Source organism: Nipponia nippon, unplaced genomic scaffold (assembly GCF_047370975.1).
Source record: "Nipponia nippon isolate SJK-2023a ecotype South Korea unplaced genomic scaffold, ASM4737097v1 scaffold_23, whole genome shotgun sequence".
NCBI lineage: Eukaryota > Metazoa > Chordata > Aves > Pelecaniformes > Threskiornithidae > Nipponia > Nipponia nippon.
The window spans coordinates 4,927,798-4,952,191 of NW_028262340.1; the positions used below are offsets into that span (position 1 = coordinate 4,927,798).

Genomic DNA, 24,394 nt, shown 5'->3' on the forward strand with positions numbered 1-24,394 from the left:
CTGGCGGCGCGGAGGAGAGCGGCGGCGGCGTGGGCGGGAAAAAGCTGCTGTTGCCTTATTTCTCTACTTACAGGAAAGTTGACTTTTCCCCCTCAATTTCTCATTATTAAAATTTAGTCGGAGAGTCAGGAGTGAAATCCAGGCTGCTGTCCACTGGGGCATCGTCTTCCCACCTCGGGGGAGGGAAAAGCAGGGCCGAGTTCTGGTCCCGTCGCACATAAAATAACGCGGTTTGCAAGGACGCCGTCTCCCAGGGCGAGGGTGGGAGCGTGCCTGGAACAGAAACAATAAACTCACGGCAGAACGCAAGCGCTGCAATTCAATTTTAACAAGTCTGCGGCCACAAGAGCCAGAACGGACTCCGGTTTTTCCTTTTGTAGCTGCGTTAGCTCCGCAGGGCTAGCAGGCGAGGGGAAATCCCAACCCCAAACTTTACTTTAATCATTAAAGCGAGCAGATTTGAGTCAGTATGCCCGCAGAGCAGATCTGGCACGCCGCCACCGTTACACAGTCCCTTTTCAGAGCGCAGCCTTGCACTTTAAAGGACTTAAAACACTAAAGAGCCCCAGATGGATTCAATCACCACGAAACGCTTCCAACACTGTCGGATGACAACTGCTCTTGGGGACAGACTCTTTATTGTTTATAACGCTCCTTGGAGCGCAAGAGGCCATAAACATCGTACAAGGGGACAGACGGTTGTATAACAAACGAGGAGGAGGGAGAATTCCATTATCCTAACGCGACACAGATGTCCGCTTTCCTCGCTACGGAACTGAGTCACTGGTAGCTTTCTCCCCGGCGCGCTAAGCCAACTCCAGCTGCCCGTTCTCCAGCGTGCGGTTCGTGGTCCGGTTGAAAGTGTCGACTTCTGTCACAAATTTCTCAGCAGGGACCACGAGCTTTCTCCGGGTGTCCATGCACTTGTTGTCCAGCACCAGGGAATTGGCTTTGTAGCCAGCATCTGTCTGAATGCGGTAAAGTTGTCTGTAAAGAGCGTCCAAAGCACCCCTGGGAACAAGCAGAAGGGAGAGGAGCTGGGTTCAAGCGCTGCATTCGCTTCCCAAGTTGGACAGGAAACACCCAACTTCCCACTTTCTGGCAGCAGAAATATCCGTGCAGCATTTGCCTTTGTACGAAGAACAAACGCATCGGGTATTTCTTGGTGTGCAGCAGCAGCATTGTTTGGGTCCGTGAATAGCAAGCCCACAGGCTGCTCCCGGAGTGCAGCGCAGAGATGTGCGCCCGGGGAGCCCAGCCCAGCCCAGAGCAGCACTTCTCTTTCTTCCTTTACTTTTCACCCTTTCCCCCCCCCCTTTTTAGAACTGTCCATGCCTGGTTGAAGTCGGAGTCAAGCAGGGTCCGTGGGAACCCCATTCACGCTCCCACTGCGCAGACCTCTCATACCTTGCCTGCGCCCTGCTGCCCGCTCCAGCTCCCCACCAAGCCCAGGGATTATTTCCACTCCTGATCTGAGCAGACACGAGCTCCAAAACGCAGCTCCTGGAAGCGTGCCAGGCCCAGGGCTGCACATCGCCGCATCCCTCACGTGGGCGACGCTGGGCCACTGCTCTGCCCCAGAGAGCAGGAGACTCACTGTGACTCTGCCAGCTTCTGTTTGAGCGCCCGGATCGTTCCCTCCAGCTGGCGGACCTCATCTGTTAGCCCGTACTGGACCTGCGAGGTGGGGAGGGAGAAGGTGACAGCAGTTAACAGGGCTGAAGTGGTGTTTTACAAAGGCCACGGTTCCCTCATTCCCCTTCTAGCCCAGCGATGACGTTTATTTCCTTGCTTTGCTATGTGACGACAGGATCCATCGCTCAGCCCCTCCGTAGTTTTCTCCAAAGCACACCCGCGTTTTTCAGACCCACGCAAGCCCCCATCCCAGTCGGTTCCCCCCAGCCCAGGCAGGGAGCGTGCCAGGCGAGACTGGTACCTGATCCTGACAGAGCTCCATGTTGGGCCGATACGTGCGGGTCTCCAGGCGGGTGTGTGCCACTTTCAGATCTTGCGTTTTCCTTCGAAGATCTTCCTCCAAGCGTCGGATCTCCTCCTCCAACTCAGCAATTTCCTCCAAGGTCTACAGATAAAAGACATGTATCATGAGGGACAGCCAGGGATACAGACTGAAAAACAGCCCCCAGGTGTCCTGGGCTCTTACGCTGTGGGGGATGGATTTTAAACAAGGGCAGGTGAGCTTCCGAGTACTGAACGCCTCTGCTCATAGATCGGGCTTTTCACATCGACCAGGCATGGTGCTGCTGGCGTTTTATGACCACAGTGGTTGAGACCAGGGGTGAAATAAAAAGGCCACAACCTGGCACTGCTGCTGGGAACTGCCAGAGCAGCAATTGTGATGGCAGGAGGAGGTAGGGTGTTGCAGGGATCATACATGCGCCACTTAACAGCTCTCATGTGGAAACCATGCTCAGGCCAAGTAGCTTTCCACATAACAAACATCCTTTCAGATTCAATTCCCACCCAAGATTGTGTTTGATAACCGAAGAAGCAACATTTACATTCTGCTCCTGCCACTTCAGCTCATCGTAGGCTCTTTCCAGGTCTCTAATCCTCTTGCGCAAGGCGAACTCCGTAGCTACACGCTGAGCCTCCAGCTCGTTGTTTGTCTGAAGAGAGAACAGGCTGCAGTCACACCCACCTACAAGGGGTCTCCCTCCCAGCAGTTGCCGATATGACCGTCCCATGAGGTTGGGACAAGCCTATGAGCAGAACCAGCTGGGTTCTGGCTGCTGCCATGCGTGCGCAGGTCACGCACACCCCTGTAGCCAAAAGGCAGGGAATGATGGACGGGTACGTGTCTTCCAGGTTGCCAAGACTGCTGCAAGCTCCGCAGCATAACCAAGCTCCCCTTTCGAACCAGGAGGGCAGCTGCTCTCAGAGAGGCCCATGGGCCAATGCTGTCTTTTCAAAGAGTCCCTTCCCCTCACCGCAGCACACGCCAGCCCTTTCTCCCACACTGGATCCAGAACTTCTGCACCACCGATTCACAGCCAAGGGACTGATTTACCTGTGCAATAGCAAGCACTGTTGCTTCTCGGAGCTCGGTCGAGGCTTTCATTTCTGCCTCAGCATGCTCCTTGTTACATTGGCTATTCTGTTCCCACTCATCAAGTGCAATTGATCTGTGAACAAATCAGCAGTTATGAAAATAAGTTGAGTGTTTGCAAGACAGTTCAAAAGGAACCACCCGCTGCAGGCCAAGGAGGCTTTGTGCAGTGCAAAATGATTCAGGAATTCTGGAGGTCACATCCTGTCTGATCTCACCGCACCAGCTGGAGATTGCTACCCCATGGCTCCTGCTCCGAGCCCAACATCTGCTCAACCCGGGGACACATCCAAACCATGCTACGAAATGCCAAGCAAGTGAAAATGCGCAGCAGCTCCCCCAGAAGCTGTGCCAAAGGCTGATACCACACCACTCACTGAGCGTCACCGATAGCCAAGCACCAGGAAGGCAGGGCAGCCAGCTCCTCTGTTTTTGCGGTGACAATTTAGATAACTCCCAAATGTCTGTGGCTTCACAATTCAAGAGCCACAACAAATCCCAGCAGCCAACTCCTGTTCGGAGCTCTCTCTGTAACTGCACCCATCAAGCCAGGATACAGCATGGAAGGAAGAAGCACCCCAGGGCTCTTTCAAGCACCAGCATGGATTTGGCCACACAAGGGCAGGCTCTTTCCTTACCCGTCTGGGACCCGTGTCGGGTTGACCTTGAAGGAGATGTTGGGAGAGTTCACGTTGAGGGATAAGCACACGCGATCTATTTCCAGCGCTTCCATCTTGCGCCGGTGGTCACAGCTCAGCTGCTGGTGAGCTTCCTGCAAGAGGCTGCAGAAAGCAGGGTTGGAGTCAGCGGGGAGCACGCAGCGGGGAGAGGCAGCTCACAATTTCCAAAGCTTTCATCACTACCTCAATCATCTTTTTAAAAAATCAGGGATGAGGTCCTGTCTGCCCAGCGAACTGGGCCCAACTTGGTAAAGCAGCACGCCTGCTTTACTGCCTGCCTGGCTCCCCCATGCTCTGCTCTGCCCTCCTGCAGCGGAGCAGTGACCCACGAGGGATTAGGGCCCAGCAGCTTTAACACTTCCAGGTCACTGCTTCAGGAACCAAGGCAGGTGGCACAAGATACCAGTCCAGGTCAAAATTTTCCAAGGACGCTTATGAAGTCTCCCTTGACATGCTCTCCCCTACAAACCCCCAAACCCCACAAACCTTGACAATAATCACCAAAGGCTCCTCTGAGCGGCTCACTGCCCCAGGGTAACTATGCCTGGCCTGCCGGCCCATCTCAGCCTGGCATTAGAGGCACATTGAAATGCTGGGGCCAAGCGAGGAGGGCAGAGCCCTGTCAAAAGCCGTGTCATTCGCCTCACCAGAGCTGTTCGAAGACTTCCTTCACTCTCTGCTGCAGTTCTCTCTTGGCGTTGTCTATCACCTTCACCTCCTTGTGCAGCTCCTCCTCCACAGGGTCCCTCACCACATCAATGGCACAGCGGCTCTCGCGGAGTGTCAGGCACTCCACGGAAACATCCAAAGGCAAGTTCTTTGCCTGGAGGGCATGTTCTGCTGCTTCCTTCACCTGGAGGAATGGGAGGAGCCCTTCGCCTTCAGGGATGGGAGGAAGAAAGGAAGGGGAACCCACCGATACCCTTGTTAAGAGGGCCTCGAACTGCCTGTCTTTGCAGTTCTGAAACCTTTTAGCAAGTCTGGAATGAAAATTGCGAGAACCAAACACATCAGTCCTCTATTTCTGCTATTTGCATTGGGAATCACACCTTGCTGGGGGCTAACGACTGGGTTTAGAACTAAAAGAATCAGAGAGATGTCCCACTGCTATTCTCTATTTAAAATAAAACATTTTTGAGTGATAGTGTTAACATATTTCTCGCTATCCTTCAGAACTTTAAAAAAACAAACCAACAAACAAAAAACAAACCAAAACACCACCAACAAAAAACACAACCCGAAACCCAAACATGAAGGTGCAATGCACAGCTCCTTAAAAAGGCTTGGCTCAGCCAAGAATACAGTGGCTTGCTTTCCAGGAAGTCATTTCATCAGGTATGGACATCAGTATACCTGTGATAAGTCCCCTTTAAACGCCAGATGGGCTTGCCCATTGCAGAAGACCAGCCTCAATTATTTAACATCCCATGTTGAGAGTGTAAGTTGATTTCCAGCCATCTGCCTTCCCAACATACTTTGGCTAAGGCATCGATTTCCGCATCTATGTCTGCAAGGCATTTGTCCAGGGTCTCCTTCCATCTGTTCACGCTGCTGATACGTTCAACCAGGCGGGTGTGGTTGTCATGCTCATCCCATTTTGTCTGGAATTACAGGAGAAATGCCATTACTCTTTTTTAAATTGCAATTGTGAATCTCGCTGAAGCCTTTCCCTGTTTTCAGGATTGACTGACCCCTCGCAAGAGTAGAACATGTTGCCATTTGGTCTAATAGTCATCTACACAAATGGAGAGCAGAGAAAACAATACAAGCTGCAAAGGATGCGAGAATCACACCCGGGGATTTCATGGCAGCACACATGCATCATCGCACATGGGTTTACAGCAAATAAATGTACGTATTTAGCAGGTTCTGTGGAGTAAAGCCTTCTCCTATTCCCTTGTCCATACACCCAGATCTAGACACTCTCCCGTACTCCTCAGCCCGCTATTCTGACAAACCTGGGAGCAGCCAAGCTGCCAGAAGGCCCACCTGGTTGTTGGTTACGTTGCGCAGAGCTTGCGCTTCCTGCCGGACTTGGTGGGAAGCAGAACGCCGGCGTTCAGTGTCAGCCGAGATGAGATGGGAGTTGGTGTGCCAATCCGGCAAGGTGAACCGCTGTCCTGACTTTACACTCAGCGTGGCCATCTCGCTAAACAGGTGACTAAAAGGGAGTGGAAGATTTTCATGTTTATTCATGGAAATACACCAGAAATGGAGATGCATCCACAAACTGGAAAGCTCTTCAAGAAAAAAAGCCGCTGGCATCTTGCCTAATGCAGACACACGTCCACACAACTGGGGAAGCACTAGGACAGGCAACCGGAGCCACCCTTTGCCCTGGGCCAGGGGGAAAGCCCTGTCCACCCGCCTCTCCCTGGAGAACGGTGCTATTTGCAGAGAGACACGGAGCCGCTCACAGCACCATCTCCCACATGGTATTCATTGAGCTTGAACAAAATGGCTGATTACATTACTGATTCTGCTTTTGTTACAGCTGCGTAGGCCCAAGGTTGCAGTCCCAGGGGACTCAAAGGCTTTGCAGGAACAGTATATACAGTTCCCAGCCATTTGCCTTGCTACCCAGCACCATCCCTGCAAAACTGGCAGGAATTACAGAGACCACTCAACAGGATCAGAGCAGCTCCTGAGGAAATTGCAGGTTCCAAAAAAACCACAGACAGCCGGAGTTCTGGGGCAGTTTCCCTGGCTCCGGTAGTTGGGACAGAGCTCCTTGAGCACAGCCGTCCGCACGGACGGCCGCTGGGGGACTCTTAAAGGGAAAGAAGCCGGGCAGGCAGGTGGCAGGGCTGCAGAGCCGGGGGAGAGGGGGCACAAAGGGCCGCAGGGCAGAGGGGAAGGCTCGACCCCCACCCCGAGGTGGAAGGGGTGAACAGGGGAGGGGCTCAGCCCCAGCTAGGAGGGGCCCTCACCCTGGCTGGGCACAGGCAGCCCTCAACAGCGTGCCCCAGCTCCTCGGTGCCAGGGCCCTGCTGCTCCCTCAGGGGCCACCATGGGCTGCTGCTCCCCTCAGGGCCGGCCCTGCTCCCACTCCCCTCCACTGCCTCACCGCCGCGCTCCCCTCACCGCCAGACCCCGGGCCCGGCCCCGCTCCCCTCGCCGCCCCAGGGTCGGCCCCGGCCCCGCTCCCCTCGCCGCCCCTCCGGTCCCGGCCCCGCTCCCCTCGCCGCCCCTCACCGCCGATCCCGCCGCCGGGCGGTTGCTAGGCACGCGCGGGCCCGTTGCTAGGCGGCGGCGCGCGGCCGCGGCAGGGGCTCCCCCTCCCTCCCCGCCCGAGCACGGTCATTAGCAAAGTGACCCTGCAAAGCAACACCAAAACCAGTTATTATTATAATTATTTAAAAAGCCCAACAAAATAACCCGTAAAGCCAAGCGGACAGGGCGTCCTCCCGGCAGGGGGCAGGCTGGGGGGTCCCGGGCTGAGCATCACAGCACCAGTACCACAACCCCGACACCACCACCAATTCCATAAGTTCCTCCCTGGTTTAAAAAAAAATATAAATAATTAAATGGCATGAAATCAAATCAAAGAGAAAAGCCTGAAAGTAAAAATCGCTTTCTGGCAAAGGTTTGGCAGCCACGCCTGGTACCTCCCTCCAGATGCCACCCAGCTCCTGACACCGCGGCTCAGCTCACCTCCATCTCCATCCACTCCTGCGGACGTGGCTTTGGGAATAAATCAAAATGGTGCAAGTATAAAAAAAAAAAAAAATTTAAAAGTATCACATATGCATTTCAAAAAAATTTATTTTTCAAACGAATACGGTTCGTTTACAATACACCCAACTTGATGGTATCTAAAGCCAGCAGAGATCTGATGACTGTTGTGTGTACTATACACAGTCGTACAGAGGTTACAGATGCCTACGAGAGGGAAGGAACAGTGAAAGAAGTCGACATTTTACTGTGCTGGAAAGAAAGCAACTCTTGCAACAGGTAGAAAATTTTGGCAAGAACAATTTGTCTGGAGAGGGAGAACGGGCAGAGGACACGGCTTCTGCTTAGCAAGTACATCTCAAAACACCGACACATGGTTTCCCTCCCGCCCCACATGGTTGCAGCCCACATCCGCAATACAAATAGGCACACATGGTCAAGATGGTTAAGTAAAAATAAAGGCTTTTACCAGTTTGTTTGCCATCCGTCTACAATCTATTTGTGCAATGTCTCAAGTCACAGCTCTACTTTATTCTTGAAACAATTCCCTTTTGCTTTGAAAACCCCCAGCACCCTCACGGTGGGAACACATCCCAGTTCCTGCTTAAGCAATGGTGACACCAAAACGAGAGGGAAGCAGTTACCAGCATATGAAAAAGAGCAAGACATACACACGGAAGGGAATCTCAATCCACCGGACTGGTTTATTAGAATTTTATTCTGAAAAGGAATCCCAAACAGCACAATTTTTTTTTTTTTTCAATTTAAACATATGGTATTAAATACGCAAAATTTATATGCGCGACATTGCTTCCAGCAGTCTCCTAAACACATACAGCTTGATCGCTAGCAATGTTTATGGCACACGCTATGCCACCTGAGCCACCTTCTCCTGATGATACTTTGATACCCATATTGGCTCATAACCGAATGCTACCAATTACCATGAAAGCTTTAAAAGTAATACCTGCTGATAGACAATGTTCTTATCTATGATCAGACGCCTCCAGGCCGCGTAAACAGCCTAGTTTTTCCCCATGACAAGCAACGATGCTATTTATCCACCAACCGGCTACCTGGGGAAGCTTAACTGCTTACACCAAGGGAAGAAACAAGAATATAACAGACCGGAGGATCTGTACCCTGCGAGCCCAAAGCGTGTCACCCAACCTGCGAAACGCAGATCTGTACACCAGTGTCGTGGCAATAGGGGCTGGGCAACGAGCCTGTAAAAATCAACATTTCAGACCAAAAACTTGTTCTGCCAACAATATTGCTGTGCTGAGGCTAGCTTTCCAAAACTGCCTGCAAAACAGACACAAAATGCAACTTTCTAGAAGCAGGTTTTTCTACAGGAAAACAACATGAAGTTGTCTCAAGGCTAGATTCAACACTGAAAACCGCAGAAGTGAGAACATTTCGATGAAGAATAGAAATCAAGTCCAAAGAAAACTAAAAACTGTAGCCACAGGAGGAAAGTGATTTACAAAACCAAGTACCCAAAAGGCGCCATTCTTCACTGCAAAGTTGCCAGAAGTCAGAAGACAAACTTCACCTCTAGCAGCCTTCCTCCCACCAAGTTTTTTTGGTGTTCAATTTTCCTCACCAGTTAAAGAGCACTACTCTTTTCCACTTTGCTGGCACACCATCAGGTTCAAAAACTTCAAAGGGTTCTTTAAATTTAGCGTTGCTCCAGTGGGTATTACTTTGCTAATGTGTCTGAGCGAACACTAACCGGCAAGGCATGGATTTTCTATCAAGGAAACTGGTCTTGAATATATTTAAGAGATTTGCAAGTGTAAGCATAATGTAAGTTTATTAGTAACTATTTTAATAGCTAATTTTTGCACACCTGTAGTTAAACGGGTTGTGGACCTATGATTTATGGGCTAGCATAGCCCTAAACTCAACATACAGTCATATTTTTCTGTGTTGCTAGATAGTATTACAGTAGGTATTAATCTTCCAACTGCCAAATGTGTTTGAAAGGCCTATATAATTCTCAGCAATGAAAAAAAACCACTTTCATATAAACAAACGCCCTCTGACAGTCTGTTTTGCAACACATGGATTATCTTAAAAGAAAGCAACAGGTAAACATCATGGGACCAATCCCAATGGCCTTCCTCGGGCAGAGCTGCGATGAGATGTGGGTAAAGAGCACAGGCTCACGTCAGAGACGGACTCCAAACAGAACTGTATTAATTGACGATGCAAACTTGCAAGAAGGCGCACAGGTTTGTATCAAGAATTTAGCACTTCCACAACGTGGTTCATCCTCAGAACACCTAATAGTTAGCTCTCGTAAGGCGATGTGAATCCTCATAAACATTTTCTAGATAGGCTGAAAAATGAGGCAGAATCGTTTACCCAAGGTCAGAGAGGGAACCCATTTCAGAGCCAGCGTTGACACCAGTCCTGGCTGGATAACTCATCAACATCTCAAAACTGCATAAAATATAACCTATGTGAAAAGCTCTTCTGTTTCAGTCTGAAAATCCGCTTTTTCAGCAGCTTTAAGCCCAAACTAGCATCTAAGGACACAGGTGCCTACTTCTGCGCAGCGCACAGCCTACAGCAGCCTTCCCTCTACTAACACCTCGATATCAGAGGAGAGGAGATCTTTTCTCCCCTCATACCACTTTGCTCACTCTTTCCATACCCAAGAGACCCCGTGGTTTTGTACGCAGACATCACAACCCTCAGCTGCTGGCAAATTGGTTCTTGAAGAATTATCTGTGATGTTTAATCCTCACCTCCATGTTCCCACTTAATCAGACCTCTGCACTGCTCCCCGACATTCGCTGGACAACATTCTTCGTATCCTTACAGCCACCAAACGGGGGTAAGGGGGAAGACGCAATGGAGTGTATGGAAAGCTGCAGGAGCACAGTAAAGAGTGAAGACATTACTGGACAGGCAACATTCAAATAAAGGCAGAATTAATGATTCTCATTAGATAGAGAAACATATCAAGGTTCAATTTTATTTAAAAAATTGCAAGTCTACCAGGAAGTATGTTTATTTGATGACATTACTCTCCAGAAACCACTTATTTTAAAAGCTTCTCCCCTCTGGGTAGTTCTAATTCTCAAATAATTCAGGGCTCACTTTAAGTAACTCAATGCAAAACCAACTCCATTTTGACCAAGGACTTCGAGCTTTCAAAACAGTTCAAGAAAAAACACTAACCATCCTACCAATGCAAACACAAGTTTTTCCAGCTTCTGTTCTTGATCAGAAAAAGGCACATGCTTGCTCTCAATGAGTTCAAGTCCGACACAAACAGTTCAGGACACCTAAGTTAAGGTTCGACGTTCCCATCCATTTCCCTGAAGGGCTTGAGCTGACGGCAGCTCACCTGACATCCACCCAACTCCTGCCCAGGCTTTTATATCTACAGGCAGTTCTTCCATCACCATCGCCCTACCACCGCCCCTCACATCCAGAGCTGATTCACCTTCCACACAGCTACAGCGTCCTCAGCATGGCTGATTCTATACAGGCAGCGGAGGGAGAGCGATCCTGCCTAAGGGAACAGGGAGGTAGGCAAGAGCTGAGGAAGAGCAGAGCAACTGCAGTGCTACAGCAAAATTAACCCTACAACGGCCTGCTGCTGTTTTTCTTCGTAGCCAGGCACACTTCAGTGTCAACCACGTGAAAACTGCAGCCAGAAATTTATCAGAGCATCTGTGTTTTATGGAGGGGTTGGATATTGCTCACAAAACCCCTTGACTCCGTTGTCTCAAATAGCACCGATCTACTGGAACTTTCATCTCTCTTGAACCAAGGTAGCTTCAAGGTTTAGATACAAAACACAGTTTGATTTAACTATAGAGCTGTTACAGGCACTGCCGCCTGCTTCTCAGCACAGTCCTTTCAGGAGGTGAACAGGCACTCTTAAAAAAAAAAAATACAAGAAAATGCTTTCCCCCTCACGTATGAGTTTTTGAAGTAGTCAAGTAGGGTCTTTTTGGGTAAACCGCGGATGCAAAGATACAGGTTCACAAGGCTCTAGCAGCATGAGATTTTTTTCAGTATATTCAGCTTTTTCAAAATGAAGACAAGTTTCCTCCTTGCAGTTTTTAGAGCTTTCTACTATTGGTTTAATAGCACAGTCACCACGACCACTTCTCCTCTTCATAAAACAGATAGCTGAGTCAGTTCAGTTTTAGGCTTAATCCCAGCACGATTTACTATGAGTAGCATCAATTACAGCAAATCCTCAGTCTCAAACTTTGCCAGGAAGGAGGATGAATTAAAACTATCCATGTGCACTAGGTCGTTGTGTTTTTTTGGTTTGGTTTTCTGGTTTGTTTTTTTGTTGGTGTCTTTTTTTTTTTTTTAATTTGAAGTATTTTAATAGTGTCTACATCTTCAGCAGTTTATTAGCTTGTATTTAAATAGGATACTTTAAAACATCATGCACCCTCCAATGAATGCAACAGAAACAGAGAACATTTCTACTGTCATTAAATCCACGCGTGCTACAGTTCACCACCACCAAGGCAAGACTTCTAGGAAGAGATCTGTGCCCAGCAGAAACCAGCATCGTCAGATGCCAGTCCCTTTCATTTCTTTTGATAGAAAGAAGAGGCAGCAACTGCCTTCTAAATCTCAACACCTTCAGTATTAGCTAAATGTAGATAGAAAATAAACTCGTTGATGGGCAAGGGAAGAGATGGAGAGTATTGCTGCAAACAAGCTGATGGTGCAAGATTTTTGGCCCTTTTTAGTCTAAAAGACAAAAATGCCTACTACTAAAAGGGATAGAAGACAGAGTTTTGGCTCAGAATTTAGACTGAAAAAAATGCTTTCTAAATCCTAGCCTAACAACATTAAGAAATCGGGAATATAAAATAATTTAACATCATTGCAAGCTTAAATACCAACAAAGTGGCATTGGGCACTGCAGTAAGACAAAAAAGCTGGTGAGAAACGACAAGAAACATCAGTTCATTGCTCTAACTTGAATCAGAAGAAATCTACACAGCAAAAAGACCCTTGATTCGTAGTCTCCGTGGGTAGCATAAGCGGGAGTGCTATATCGCGCATTACTCTGACAGCGTCCCCTTCAACAGAGGTGTGGGCAACTCAAATGGGGGTCACCGCCCCACGCTGGGACTGCACACCCTAAATATTTCATTGATCGCGTCCAAATTAATAGATGTCAAAAAGCTCTGCTGACTCCTAGAAAAAGGCTGGACACGAACATATTCCTGCAATACCACTTGCAATTAAAGTGGGAGCTTTGCGCTTAAGCTCCCGATATTCAAAAATATCCTGACATCGTTATTCTGCATCTGAAATGCCCAATACTGTATGAACAGTAATAAAATGAACACAAAGTCATTTTAGTTTTAAACTTAAAGAAACAAGGTACCAATTGAAGTAGTCTGTCTATCAAGCCGTTTTATTCAGTCTTCTCTCAAACATGACTAGTTGAGCTGACTTCGGAGAAGAAAAACAAAACATTCAGCAACTTCTCCCACCTAGAAATAAGTGTTAAAAGCAACATACAGACCAGACACACAGACCTACGAGCTGCACACAGATTACCAATAAATATACAGAAACACCACAACAAAGGACAAGGTTCATCATAAAAGAAAAAGTCTCATAACTGCTATTAAGACCATTACAAAAATGAAAGTGTGTATTTTTTGCAGGCATGTGCAAGCACATTACAGTGTAATCAAAGCAGAACTTTGCTATTATTATTACTTTATGCAGCATTACAAGGTTACTGAGGTGCAGTGTTTAATAGTCTAGTCTACAGCTTTTCCTGACCGGAGGAATGGTCACCAAACTCACTATGGACCCACACCCTCTTCGACTGTCGGAGCGGGGAAGCATCACCCCCCCACCAAGCTGTTCCCATCCCGAGTATCAAAACTCCCAGCTAGGAGTTAGAAGTCCCATTGGTACATGCACATCACTCCTTTAAACACACAAGCCACGTGAGGTCTGCTCACAGCAGGACTGACCATCTCCTAAGTCTTCAGACAGCTTTCAGTTTGTCTACTTCATCTTTGGGAGCTTGCTACATCTAAGAGAGGACATCCTTCAAGAGCTATGGATTCCCTTTCAGCACTAATTACATCGCCCCGAGAGTCCCATGCTGTTGCTTCTCCTACACCCACCCACCCCCTCAATGTGAAGAGGTAAATTGCATCGATTAAATCAAACCCGACTCTAGCCTACCAGCTGAATTTGGTGATCGCTCCTCAATGCCTCTCCCTCCAAATGAAAACGCCTTCCTGGTTATTCTTGGTCCTGACTCAGAGAAGCTGATGCTTGAAAGTACCTAAAAGATACCATCAAACACTTGGCATTTTCAATAATTTATCTTAAGTTTTCAGCCACGTACAACTGGAAAATAAAAATCTACAGCACCATCTTCTAAAAAGGCACTTTCTGAGGACTGTCTTGCTTTAAAAAAAAAAAAAATCACTCCAAGTTTTAAACAGTGGAACTGCTTTGTTTTAAAATGACTCCGTGATAACTACCCGCGTTAGGTGAGGAGGTACCTCAGACAAGATTTGAAAAGGCCAGGGCACGTGGCATGGAAAGTGGATGGCGTCTCCATCAACACCCTTGTTTTTGTGAAACTGATGCTTCGGTATTTTCCCTCGCAAGCCTCCCCCCTTGCAATTCCTTCCCCTCCATATGCACCTTTGCCTACTCAGGGACAACAATTTGGATTTGTTTTAGTGTTATAGAGATCAGGATTCTTGAGACTCTGCTAGGGAGGTAAGATGTAGGATCCTGTACCCATCTCGTTCATACCTCAACTACTGCAAGTACAAAATCTTCTACTGGCAGAAAGCATCAATTAGCTCAAGCTCTAACCACTATTTTTTCAGGTTTACAAAAAATGATGAGTGAATTGGCTAAGTGAAGTTTTATTTAAACACGTGCCGAAACAAAAATGATATCCTAATACCCCATATCGATCTAAAGTACCATCTTTGGGTAGAAGAGAGACAGGAACCTTTCCTTTCGACATCCCTATGGATTTCTTCACCAGATCCAATCAACCTGCGAGTAGCAGCCACGATACTCCACCGCACTGAAAGGGACAGAGTATCTGCCTGGCGCGACCAGAGACTAAGATGTCCGTCTAGAAATAACGATCTCCGAAAACTGAATTTAAAGTTTCAATGTACATCATCTGCGCTTTTGATTCCTTGGTTATAAAAGTGCTTTGAGTAAGGTTCTAAACCCTCAGTTCACAAAACAGGGAAAATATCAAAAGAGGACAAGATATGAAGAAAGTGTAAAAAAAAAAAAGGCCTCAAGCTTTAAGTGTAGGCTGAGCTTGGAATTTCACCAGAGCGGACTTCAAGACTAGTAGAAAACCAGTATTCGTAGCTGGAATTTGTACAGAAGATGACTGGTATCTTATGTTAAGCATTTTATAGAACAAAAATTCATACATGAAGAAGTAAAAATAGTTTAGGACCAATACCATCTTGAAATAATTTGATTGACAACTTCCAGAAACCCATTTTAGTCCTGAAAACCATTTCTGTGGCCAAACTTCCGAAAGGATGCCAAAATGAACCCTATAAAAGTAACTTTTGGATGTGTTTAACCAGATTACACACTGAACAGTAATACAGCAATCCTGAGTAAAATGGCCACAGCTGAAGTGCCCTACAAAGAAAAAAAAGCTACTTACAGTGGAGTTCGTCATTCTTTTAGCAGATGCTGCAAGTTTAACGCCTCAACTACAAAACACACTACTTCTCTCCCAGTCTGGATCTACCAGTCGCTAGATCGCAGGTTTCGGCAAGGCTTTCTGCTAGGTTACGCGAAGCACTGCCGCCAGCCCCGGGGAGCGGTTCCCGCTGTTGGCACGGTACCAGCGCTGCAGCTGCAGGTTCGCGTGGCCGATGCCCTAAGGCTGCTCCTTCCCCGGCCCGGCGCTGGGGCCCTTGTGTGTGCTCCCACCGCGGAAGCAATTAGTGGCACTTGTTAAGTACAAGCGAGGTTTCGGTGCAGTCAACTGGTACAGTGTCGCAGGAGACGGGAACCATTTTTCTAGATAGGCATATGAACGAGGCCAGTATGTCTGCAAAGTAAGTAGAACTGTCAGCCTTTGCCCACGTCCCTCTTTGGACTATATACAGACAGCTCCCAGCAAGAGAGGGGGACCTGGTACGCCACTCAAGATTTCCCCAAACAGCACATAAAATTTGAGATTTTTTTTTTTTTTTCTTTTTAAAGGAGAGCAGGTACAAAAATAAAAGAAATCCATATACTCTGAAAATATACTGGAAACTGCCACCACAGATGAGGTACCATTTATCCCAACCCCCCACCCCCAAACTGCAAACATCAAAATATATATGTTTTTAAACAAAGGAAGAATATCTGGCTATTTAATCTCAGTTAAAATGACAGCACCCTTTGTTACACTTGATATTTCACACCATTAATTCTCTTTTGAAAAAAAACAAGATATCTAACTAACCTTGATTCCTTGCTTATCTCCTCGTTCCTTAGTGCAGTAATTGTCCATCTCCATTTAAATAAATATAGCAGCTACAGCATCATAAATGTGTGGCCCTCACAATGCCAGTAACTTGATATCGTAATACAAATAAGTATCGGCACTTTACGTAGATATTTGCAAACCCAAGAATAGAGATTAAAACTTCCAAATACTCTTCACATGAAAACCAGGTAAAATGCGAGCTCGACAAGTAATTTAAGTCACTTTCCCAATGAAGTTTCTTTAATTTATTTTTTGGTGAAAAGTAGCAAGCAAAAAAGCTTCTAAAACCATAGTCACTGAGCGTGGGCAGGATGAGAAGCGTACAGTCTTTGAAAGGAGCGTTAAAAGACTTTTTAAAAAGGAATTTTCATCTAACTGCCAGAAATCCACAAGAAGTCTTTGTAAAATATTTTTTTTAAAAAAATTCTCTATTTTAAAACAATTTTCTGTAAAAAGCCTAACCTGAACCTTTTTATAAACAGAACTACTAGCTAGAGTGCTTCTGAGAGAAAACTGTCAGGTCACAGACCAAGAAAAACATTTGAGAGACTTACTCGGAAACCATCTCACTCAAATTATTTAGTTACGCCAGCCTCCCTGCAGCAGGTTCGTTTGAAGGCGCTGAAAGGTAAGTGCATTAAGAAGTCAAAGAGCGCGGCTGGGCCAGTCCCGGGTCTGTGGGTGCGGCTGGCGAAGGCGTGCGGCTCCCAGGACCCCAGGGACTCCCCGACGTGTCGAGTCTCCCTCCATCACTCCCCCACCTCCTCTCCGGGGACCCCCAAGCCACCAGCCAACTGCCCACCGTCACGACTAGTTCCAGTGCAATTTTAACTTTGCAAAGTTAGTCTTTTTACATTATCTTCCTCGATACTGGGAGATAAAATATGTATATACACTAACTGTTTAGTAAAGCTCTTTGAGACAGTGTTGTGAACTGCACTACATACATTTCAATACAATATACAAATGCACAAAATACAGTACTTTGTTTTCTGGCAGAAAAAATGGGGGAGATTCATGCCTGTTGAAGCAAAACGGGCTCAGATTTTAGGCTCAAAATACAGTATATTGGCAAACAGCGGATTTCAAGAGAATGACAGGAGATAGGCTACTTATACCAACCCACTGGTTTTCATGTGGAGAGCAGGTAGAGTTCAGAAGGGCTGGGATAACAGCAATGCCCATACAAACGATCTGCAGTATATATACTATGAACCAGTGCAAATAAAAACAGTCAAAAATGCAGTTCACGAGTTTACAAAGTGCAAAACTCCCCAGTCCCCTCATTGAATAAATGCTCGTCTCTGACATCTTAAATATTGTTTTACCTTTAAAGTGGAATGAAAGAGTCCCATTAATTTGTTTCACATTTCAGTGATTTAACATGTTAGAACTATCCCAGCCCTCTTTATTTGCAAAGTGAAATGAAGTTACCAACAACTTAATTTTAAAAGGAAAGTCATTATCAAAGAGGAGAAAAGCCTAAAAACTTTTATTAATTCCAGACATTTTACTGATGTCAAATAGGTTTAACTAAGCATGTAAAAACTTAGATCTTAATAAAAAACCCTTTCCATTTAATTCAAATATCCTCCACATTTCAAAGCCAAAAATATGGCCAATTCCTTTGTTAAATCAAAATACTGCAGTGACAAGTAAAGCTTGCAGACTTCTAGAAGCATTTTTGCTATTTTTTTTTTTTTGATTTAAAAAAGGAAAATTCAAGATTCCTTCTGACTATAAAACTTTCCTTTCAAAATTAAGGCTTTTACTTTGTCCTTTTAAGATCATGGAGGTGTCCATTCTTCCACAGTTAGTGGTACAAACACTGCTTTAGTACAGCTCAATGGACACAGTTTTCCTTTAGAACGCTTATTGCACTAAAAGATAGCAAAACAAGTTGTCAGTTTTTTAAAAATAAACATGGTTACATTTCTAAAAAATAAAAGTTGATGTTGACCATATGTTCTGTAATAATTAAATTAAAGCATTATTATTACTCTAATAAATATAAAAGAAACAAAAGGAAGCTAAACTTCAAAAACACATACATATGAAATCACATTAAGGTGTGAGAGGCAGCAAGTAAACTAGCATTTTTCTTTTTTCCAAAAAGACCTTAGCTCTAAAGTTTCAGTTCTGGTGTTTACTATATGTAATCCCATAAAACCTGGGACATCTGATCTCATGTGAAGCTTCAACATATTTGACTTGCCAGATAGAAAATAATTGAAACTTTTGGACTAGGTAAAACAGCAGCTTTAGTAAATTCACCAGGGAGCAAGAAGAGTTTGGATCACTACTGCCTGCACGTAATACCACTAGCTTCTTTGCTTTTGGAAAGGGAACTATTGGAGCTGAGAACTCCAAAGCTGTGAAGAAAGACACAAAGGCAGCAGTTGGCTAAATTATGTTCAAATTATTGGATCAGTGTGCAAAACATCTTCCCCCCCTCAATTTTTTTTAGCTAGTGCTGTACATTCAAATGTACTTGGATATGTTCACATTCGAATGCTGGATGGCAATATTGAGAGAAAGATTCCTCAATGCAGTGGGGTAAAAAACAAATTTTTTTTTTTTTGCACACTTCCCTCCCCCAAAACAATCGTTGTGATTGTTCCTATAAAGGTGGTTTGCTTTTTTTTTTAATTACACCATCGATTTTTTTATTTTATTTTTTTTTTTTTTGCAAAGATAGTTGTGCTGCCGAGCAACTTGAGGTAAAGGCATAAGAGGGTTAAACTACGAGAAATTAAAAAAAAAAAAAAAAAAAAAAAGATGGCGGTGCTTCCTACAGGAGACCGCGCCAAAAAAGCAGTTGGCTGGTTTCATATTGCATAATAGTGCTGTGTTCCTCGATGAAGTAAACAATCTTCCTTGTGTCAATTTAAGGGTTAGCCTCTCGCCCCTGCACAGTGTCAACTTCAGCATGATCGGAGGCACACCCCATAAACCAACCCCACTGGAAACATACATTGTATGTGGCTTAATTTTTCAGTTCTTCCTTTCAGTGAGTATGCTCCCATTTTATTGACTTAAGCGAAGTACATCGTGCGTAAGGTGTCTTGGTGAATTTGTACAGCCTTCGCGAGGGCCTGTGGATCTCTCCCATTGCTTTGTCCTGAAACATGGCTTCCTTCAGCACTGCAAGAAAATGAGAAAAAGACAGGCAGGGCTGTAATTCATATTAATTCGGATCAAAAAGCCGCCTTCACATCTCTTCAACGTTTAGGAGAGCAACATGGCAATAGTAACAGGACCGGATACGGAGAAAAATCTACTCGTCTATTCACCCAGCAACCTCAAGGCTTTTGACAAATGCCTTTACCTCAGCTGCGCAGTTTGTTCATCTGAAAATAAGCCTGTTACAAATATATCGATGACTTGAAGGTTATCAAATACTTCTTTCTAATGTACAAAGCAGAGTTAGATAAGTGGAGGGCACTTAACATTTGCTTCATTCATGACTACTCTAATTCTGAAGCAAAAAACTAAATGCGTGGCTTGATTCCCTCCGACCAAAGTAATAACAGAATACTTTATTAAACTAAAGTTAATTCTTTTAAGCTGAGCATTATTCAGTAGAATCCACCAACCCACTCGTGTCTGATACTGAACAGCAGCTATCAGGAATGATTATCTTAAGAGTAGTCCCAGAGGTAACAAAAATTAACTGCAAAATGAGCAGTAATTACCTATAGTCAGATGGCTTTGTGCCTGACAATGGAGCAAAGACCAATGGGGATAAAAACTTAAGCACACGTTTTCATTTACCTGTCATGTTCTTTGTCCACGAGATGGTATCGTGCTCTGAATGCTACCAGGTGAGCATAATACGCTGGTGCGGGTATAGAAACCGATCGTGTACAGCGCACATATGTGTGGCAGAGCTGGTAAGTCAGCAGCTGAAGTTCATCTGCAGTAAAACAGTTATCATCCCACAAAACATGATAGTGTGAGGGACGGCTGGTACCCTGAGAAGAAGGGAACATCAATTCACTTATCTGGCTTTTCCATACAGTCAAGTCAGATTAAGCTCAGTAAGGGCCAGACTACCTAGTCTGAACTCCTACGTAACAGCAACCAAAGAAAATTCAGTCTTATGTCAGCCCTAAATGTATTTAAAGATTAATAAGTCATCTAACATTTACATGATTATGTTACTTTAATTATTCTTGCTTGGGAAAAAACCCACATGCCTTCTAGATAACCCTCAACGATCAAAACCTGCTCCGAACATGACTCAACCACGCTTACGCCACCTCTCAACTACCTTCAATTAAAACTGTTTCTCACCAAGACACATTTCCCAGAGAAATAACTGCTGCTTTTAACTCCTTCCAATTCCTTAGCACCCTAACTTAAAGTATGAACACTAGAAACGGCTCCACTATTTCAGAAGCTACCTATAGAGATCTACCAAAAACATACACTTCCTTACTTCCACCCAACGTCATCTTTCCTACGGGTTCAAGAGTTGCACTGCTCTTTGGCATCATGCTGAATCAGATTTTTACCTGTCACTCGTGTCAAGGCTCCTCCCAGATACACGCTTTCACCATCAGTACTTCAGCGGTTCCTTACAGACCGCTAACAAGTACTGAATACTGAGTACAATCCTTCGGAAGTCTTAGAAATTCTCTATTAAATGATTGACTTGCACTTACTTTGAGAGACACTCTTTTGGAGTGAACACTCCTCTTCCCTCCTGCTTCCCCCCACAAAAGGTGTGATGCACTAGAGTTACATCTCACAGTGTAACTGCATTAGGTCAATAGCTGTGTTTTAGCCAGCCTAGAAGTCTCTCTTTTTTTAAAAAAAAGTGTATAAAATATCAATTTAATTGAGACTTCTTTGTGGCTTGCTATATTAAAAACAATGAGCTGCAACTACATCTGGCATTTCTACTTCAACTTATATTGATATTATTCTTTTACCAGGGGGGCAAAAACTAGCTTGCCCAGACCTAGCATATAGACAGACATGTAAGTGGAGAAAAGCAGCAGAAGTTCTGAATTCCTGAATAAAAACAAACATTGCAATGATTCAAAACTGGAAGAGAAAACATGCCCACCCAACCTAAACAAAACGTACGAATATGTGCTCAGATTCGCACGATAAAAATTTGAAGAGGTTTTTTTTTTTTTTCCATTTTTAAGCAATATCCTGATATAATTTTTGTCATTGACTCTTCACCGTATTGCTGGCAATACCACCACATTGTTGGGTTTAATTTCCACAGCCTGTAATTCACTAGTCTGCATTTAGTCAGCAAATAATCAAACATTGCCTTCAGTCTTTCAAACTGTTTACATTTGAAAACTTAATTCAATGTTTATTTCATTGTGGCTATAAATCATAAAAGTAGCAGGTTTTATTTTCAGAAATAACAAAGGTACAAAATAAAGTGACCTCTTTAAAATAAACTTTAAAAAGCATCACTTACCATTACTGCAATTTTAAAGGTGTAGCAGAGATCACCTCTTAAGCAAATAATACTATTAGTCCCACAATAACGTGTTATCTCCGATAAAACTGAGCTAAACGACATTTCCCTACTAAATAACTGTTTGTAAACACAAGTGTCACAAAAGGGAGACAAACAACATGTTCTAAATTCACATCTACTTACAAAGAAACAATTGTACCTGTATTCCAGCATGGCTACAGAGGTAAAAATCAAACTCATATGGATGTGTAATGTCTGTATCTACAGTTGTTCCAGCTGGAATATTGCCACTTCGTCCAACCTAGAGAAAAGGTTTTGTTAAAAAGTGCAGCTAACAACTGTTTCTACATCTCAACTGTAATTAAAAATACAAGTTTCTATTCAACACATGCAAGGTTTCAGCCCGTGAACTGCCTCAGTACTGTTTGGGATGTGTCGGTACAGCAGCCTAGGATGTTTGATAAGGACGCTATGGCTCTCTACCGTCTCAACACAGAACACTGCACCTACAGCACTTCAGAACTTTAAATCTCAGAAAGCCAGAACAGCTGCACATAATTTTGTATTTAGAATTGTCAGCTTGAGTTTGGATCGATTCACTCAGAAGAACAGGAAAGTTAAGAGTTCCATCGTTTCGTATTTTCTTCTATTACAATTGCGGTAGACTTGGTCCTAGTTAGCTACGCGAATATGAGCTATAGTTCACTGACAAAGACCAGTATCAATGTGCAACATGACAAAGCCTGATGGGGATTTTTTTTTTTTTTTAACATACTCAAGGTCAATGATTTTTCAATTTGGGACCACATTATGTGCTTATCAATTCAACATCTTCCCTCAATGCAAAGACAATCAGACTGACAGAGAAGCCCACGCTAATATCTTCTCCAGCAGCAAAGGGCTTGATATCAAGCTTTTCACATAAGGCTACTAAGAGAGGGCAATGATTACCCTTTCTGTTCTGTCAGCACAGAACAATCGTGTATGATGTCGCTTCTGCACCACAATATAGGTTATTCCAGGCTGGTAATCCTTCTCCAAACTGATGCACGCTTCTCTAATGGCTAGCAGTTCATAATACAAAACCTACAAGCACAAGAACAGAATAGTTTAGGTTTTCCTTCTGTTGTATTCTACACACAACACCTAATAAATGGTTTGTAGTTAACGCTAAGTGCAACTTTGCCACACAATTAGTAATATTAGGAAGTACTTAGAAATATATTGCTTCCCATGTTCTAAGACTTCACCTTCCCAGACAGGAAAGAAGCTGCAACTTTTCTTACCCAACGTGCTTAAGAAATTCTCTCCTTAAAAGTCTCAATTATTTTGTGGTATCTTGGTGTAAATGTAAGCAACTCAAACAGTACGGCTATTCAGATATGAGAACTGGAGTTACTATGTACTAACACAGTCCTTCAAGAAACCCACAAATGAACCAACCTGTCGAAACTGTCCTTCAGAGACCCCGTCCCTATAGAAGATGATACGTGTGGGCTTGAACCGTGTTGACTTGTAGAACTGGATGAGAAGCTCTCTCACCATGGAGGCTAGATCTTGGATGATTTCCTGCCGAGGTCGCTGAACTCTCACCGTGGCACAGTACCGGCTTGGATGAGCATCCATACTACCTACAACCTTCAGGGGAAGATTACATGAGCAAAGGCTTCAAGATCAAATCTATACCAAAAAAAACCTAAAATAGCAAAAAAGCCAAGAGCAATTTTCAAGTAAAAGATGCTTATGTTAAAACAACCACCACAGTAACATTTTTAACTGGAACTTGTAGTAGGTACAGGTTTAACACCTTTTGAAAAGAGGTACAGAACTTGCCCTCCAAGCACCCTGAAATGCGTCTACAGAATTGGAGTCTTCCCCTCTGTTGACAGCACACTAACCCATATTCTTATAATCCAGACACAGACTTTTTTCTTTGAAGTTTTCTCACCTTTTACACAGAGAAACACTTCAGTTTGCCGTAGTTATTTTAAACAAGGACGCAGTTTCCGTAACTGCAATCAATGCCAAGTAAAATACCAAGGGGACAAAATAGGAAGGGGACTGACCAAGCATCCAGCCACCACCTTGATCTCCTGGACTGTACCAACACAACAGGTCAGAAGTATCAAACACATTCCTGCCAAACCAGGCCTTTAATTACATTTTTCTCCTTTAAAAATACAAAAATGTTATTAACTAACAACACAAAGCTGCATTACCTCCTTTAGAATATTTTTGCAGAAATATATTATTTAACGTGACTGCCATTTTTCCTTGATTTAAAAATTAAAAAGCTAAGAAAACAGCCTGAAGTATCAAGCAGTGCTTTTCTTTTAAAGACACGATTTTTAATAACATTGGAAATGTCTGCAAGGACTGGCATAAGCCCTGAAAGATATTTGACATAGATATAGTCCATGAGTTGCATTTACTATTCTAACATTTACCCAAGATGAAAAAACAATGCTGATTTAATAAAACTTACAGCAGCGATGGAAGGCTTCTTTCCGTCTCCAGCAGGAGGGTGAGTGACATCGGCTCCCAAAAAGATCACTGGCTGCTGGAACACAGAAGGTCTTCAAAAAGAAAAAAGTGCTAAGTCACACTTGTAGATGAACAGTTGGCGCAAGGTTATTGCTCAATACGGGGTTTTGTTTCTATTTCAGCTAAGCTGCACAAAGAAGCCTTCTTATCAGGTACTCCGGCCAAACCTAAACAATGAAATCTTTGTGCACAAGATGTGAACTTCAGAACTACCATGGCAGTCATTCCAAAATATGCCGCCATTTAACTGTGGCATGATTCTAGTGGAGAAAAGCCATAGAGCTACACCTGAACAGCGGAGAGAGTAGCCACGCAAAGAACAAGTGTGAGCTGAATTACCAAGCCTATAAAAGTGACAGAAGATGCCTCCAGTATTCTTTTACCCTTATTAACAGCACATTGATAGGTTAATCAAGAGTTACATTCTTCTGTGATGTGCTGCGTGCTCCTAAACCTGCAGAAAAATTCTGATTATA

General features: G+C 44.5%; 2 protein-coding genes across 14 annotated transcripts in view; both read right to left on the reverse strand.

Annotated features, from left to right (window-relative positions):
- Window positions 1–365: 365 nt before the first annotated feature.
- TEKT2 (tektin 2) lies at window positions 366–19,033 on the reverse strand. 5 transcript variants are annotated; one of them, XM_087761239.1, is made up of 11 exons: window positions 15,107–15,217; window positions 7,402–7,431; window positions 5,737–5,908; window positions 5,223–5,348; window positions 4,395–4,600; window positions 3,706–3,849; window positions 3,029–3,143; window positions 2,520–2,627; window positions 1,937–2,080; window positions 1,598–1,677; window positions 366–1,011 (listed from the first exon to the last, which is right to left on the reverse strand). In XM_087761239.1, the coding sequence occupies exons 3-11, from the start codon at window positions 5,890–5,892 to the stop codon at window positions 807–809; spliced, it is 1,284 nt and encodes a 427-aa protein (XP_087617365.1). In that variant the 5' UTR covers window positions 5,893–5,908; window positions 7,402–7,431; window positions 15,107–15,217; the 3' UTR covers window positions 366–806. The 5 variants fall into 5 exon arrangements, with proteins under 5 accessions (XP_087617365.1, XP_087617367.1, XP_087617363.1 ...); XM_087761241.1 differs by lacking the exons at window positions 7,402–7,431; window positions 15,107–15,217 and adding an exon at window positions 18,900–19,033; XM_087761237.1 differs by lacking the exon at window positions 7,402–7,431 and having other exon boundaries at window positions 15,107–15,246.
- Window positions 5,890–24,394, reverse strand: part of AGO3 (argonaute RISC catalytic component 3) — a 43,811-nt gene continuing 25,306 nt past the window's right edge. For 2 of the 9 annotated variants that reach the window (XM_087761233.1, XM_087761234.1), the window contains 6 exons: window positions 23,860–23,950; window positions 22,818–23,012; window positions 22,326–22,460; window positions 21,574–21,675; window positions 19,700–19,899; window positions 7,495–19,069 (listed from right to left, as the gene is read on the reverse strand). In XM_087761233.1, the coding sequence (XP_087617359.1) occupies window positions 18,961–19,069; window positions 19,700–19,899; window positions 21,574–21,675; window positions 22,326–22,460; window positions 22,818–23,012; window positions 23,860–23,950 (832 nt within the window). In that variant the 3' untranslated portion in view covers window positions 7,495–18,960. Of the gene's footprint in view, window positions 5,909–7,494; window positions 19,070–19,699; window positions 19,900–21,573; window positions 21,676–22,325; window positions 22,461–22,817; window positions 23,013–23,859; window positions 23,951–24,394 lie in introns of those variants that run through there. The other 7 variants (XR_015705544.1, XR_015705546.1, XR_015705545.1 and 4 more) reach the window with 7 other exon arrangements.

What these genes read in the sequence shown, in the direction of transcription:
- TEKT2 (XM_009470861.2), bottom strand. Translation starts at nt 6,012, where the DNA reads ATGCCAGCGGCTTTTTTTCTTGAAGAGCTTTCCAGTTTGTGGATGCAT. An exon ending in CAGTGCTTGCTATTGCACAG is followed by an intron (nt 2,628 to 3,028) that starts GTAAATCAGTCC and finishes TTCTCTCTTCAG; the next exon opens with ACAAACAACGAGCTGGAGGC. An exon ending in TGAAGTGGCAGGAGCAGAAT is followed by an intron (nt 2,081 to 2,519) that starts GTAAATGTTGCT and finishes TTTTATCTGTAG; the next exon opens with ACCTTGGAGGAAATTGCTGA.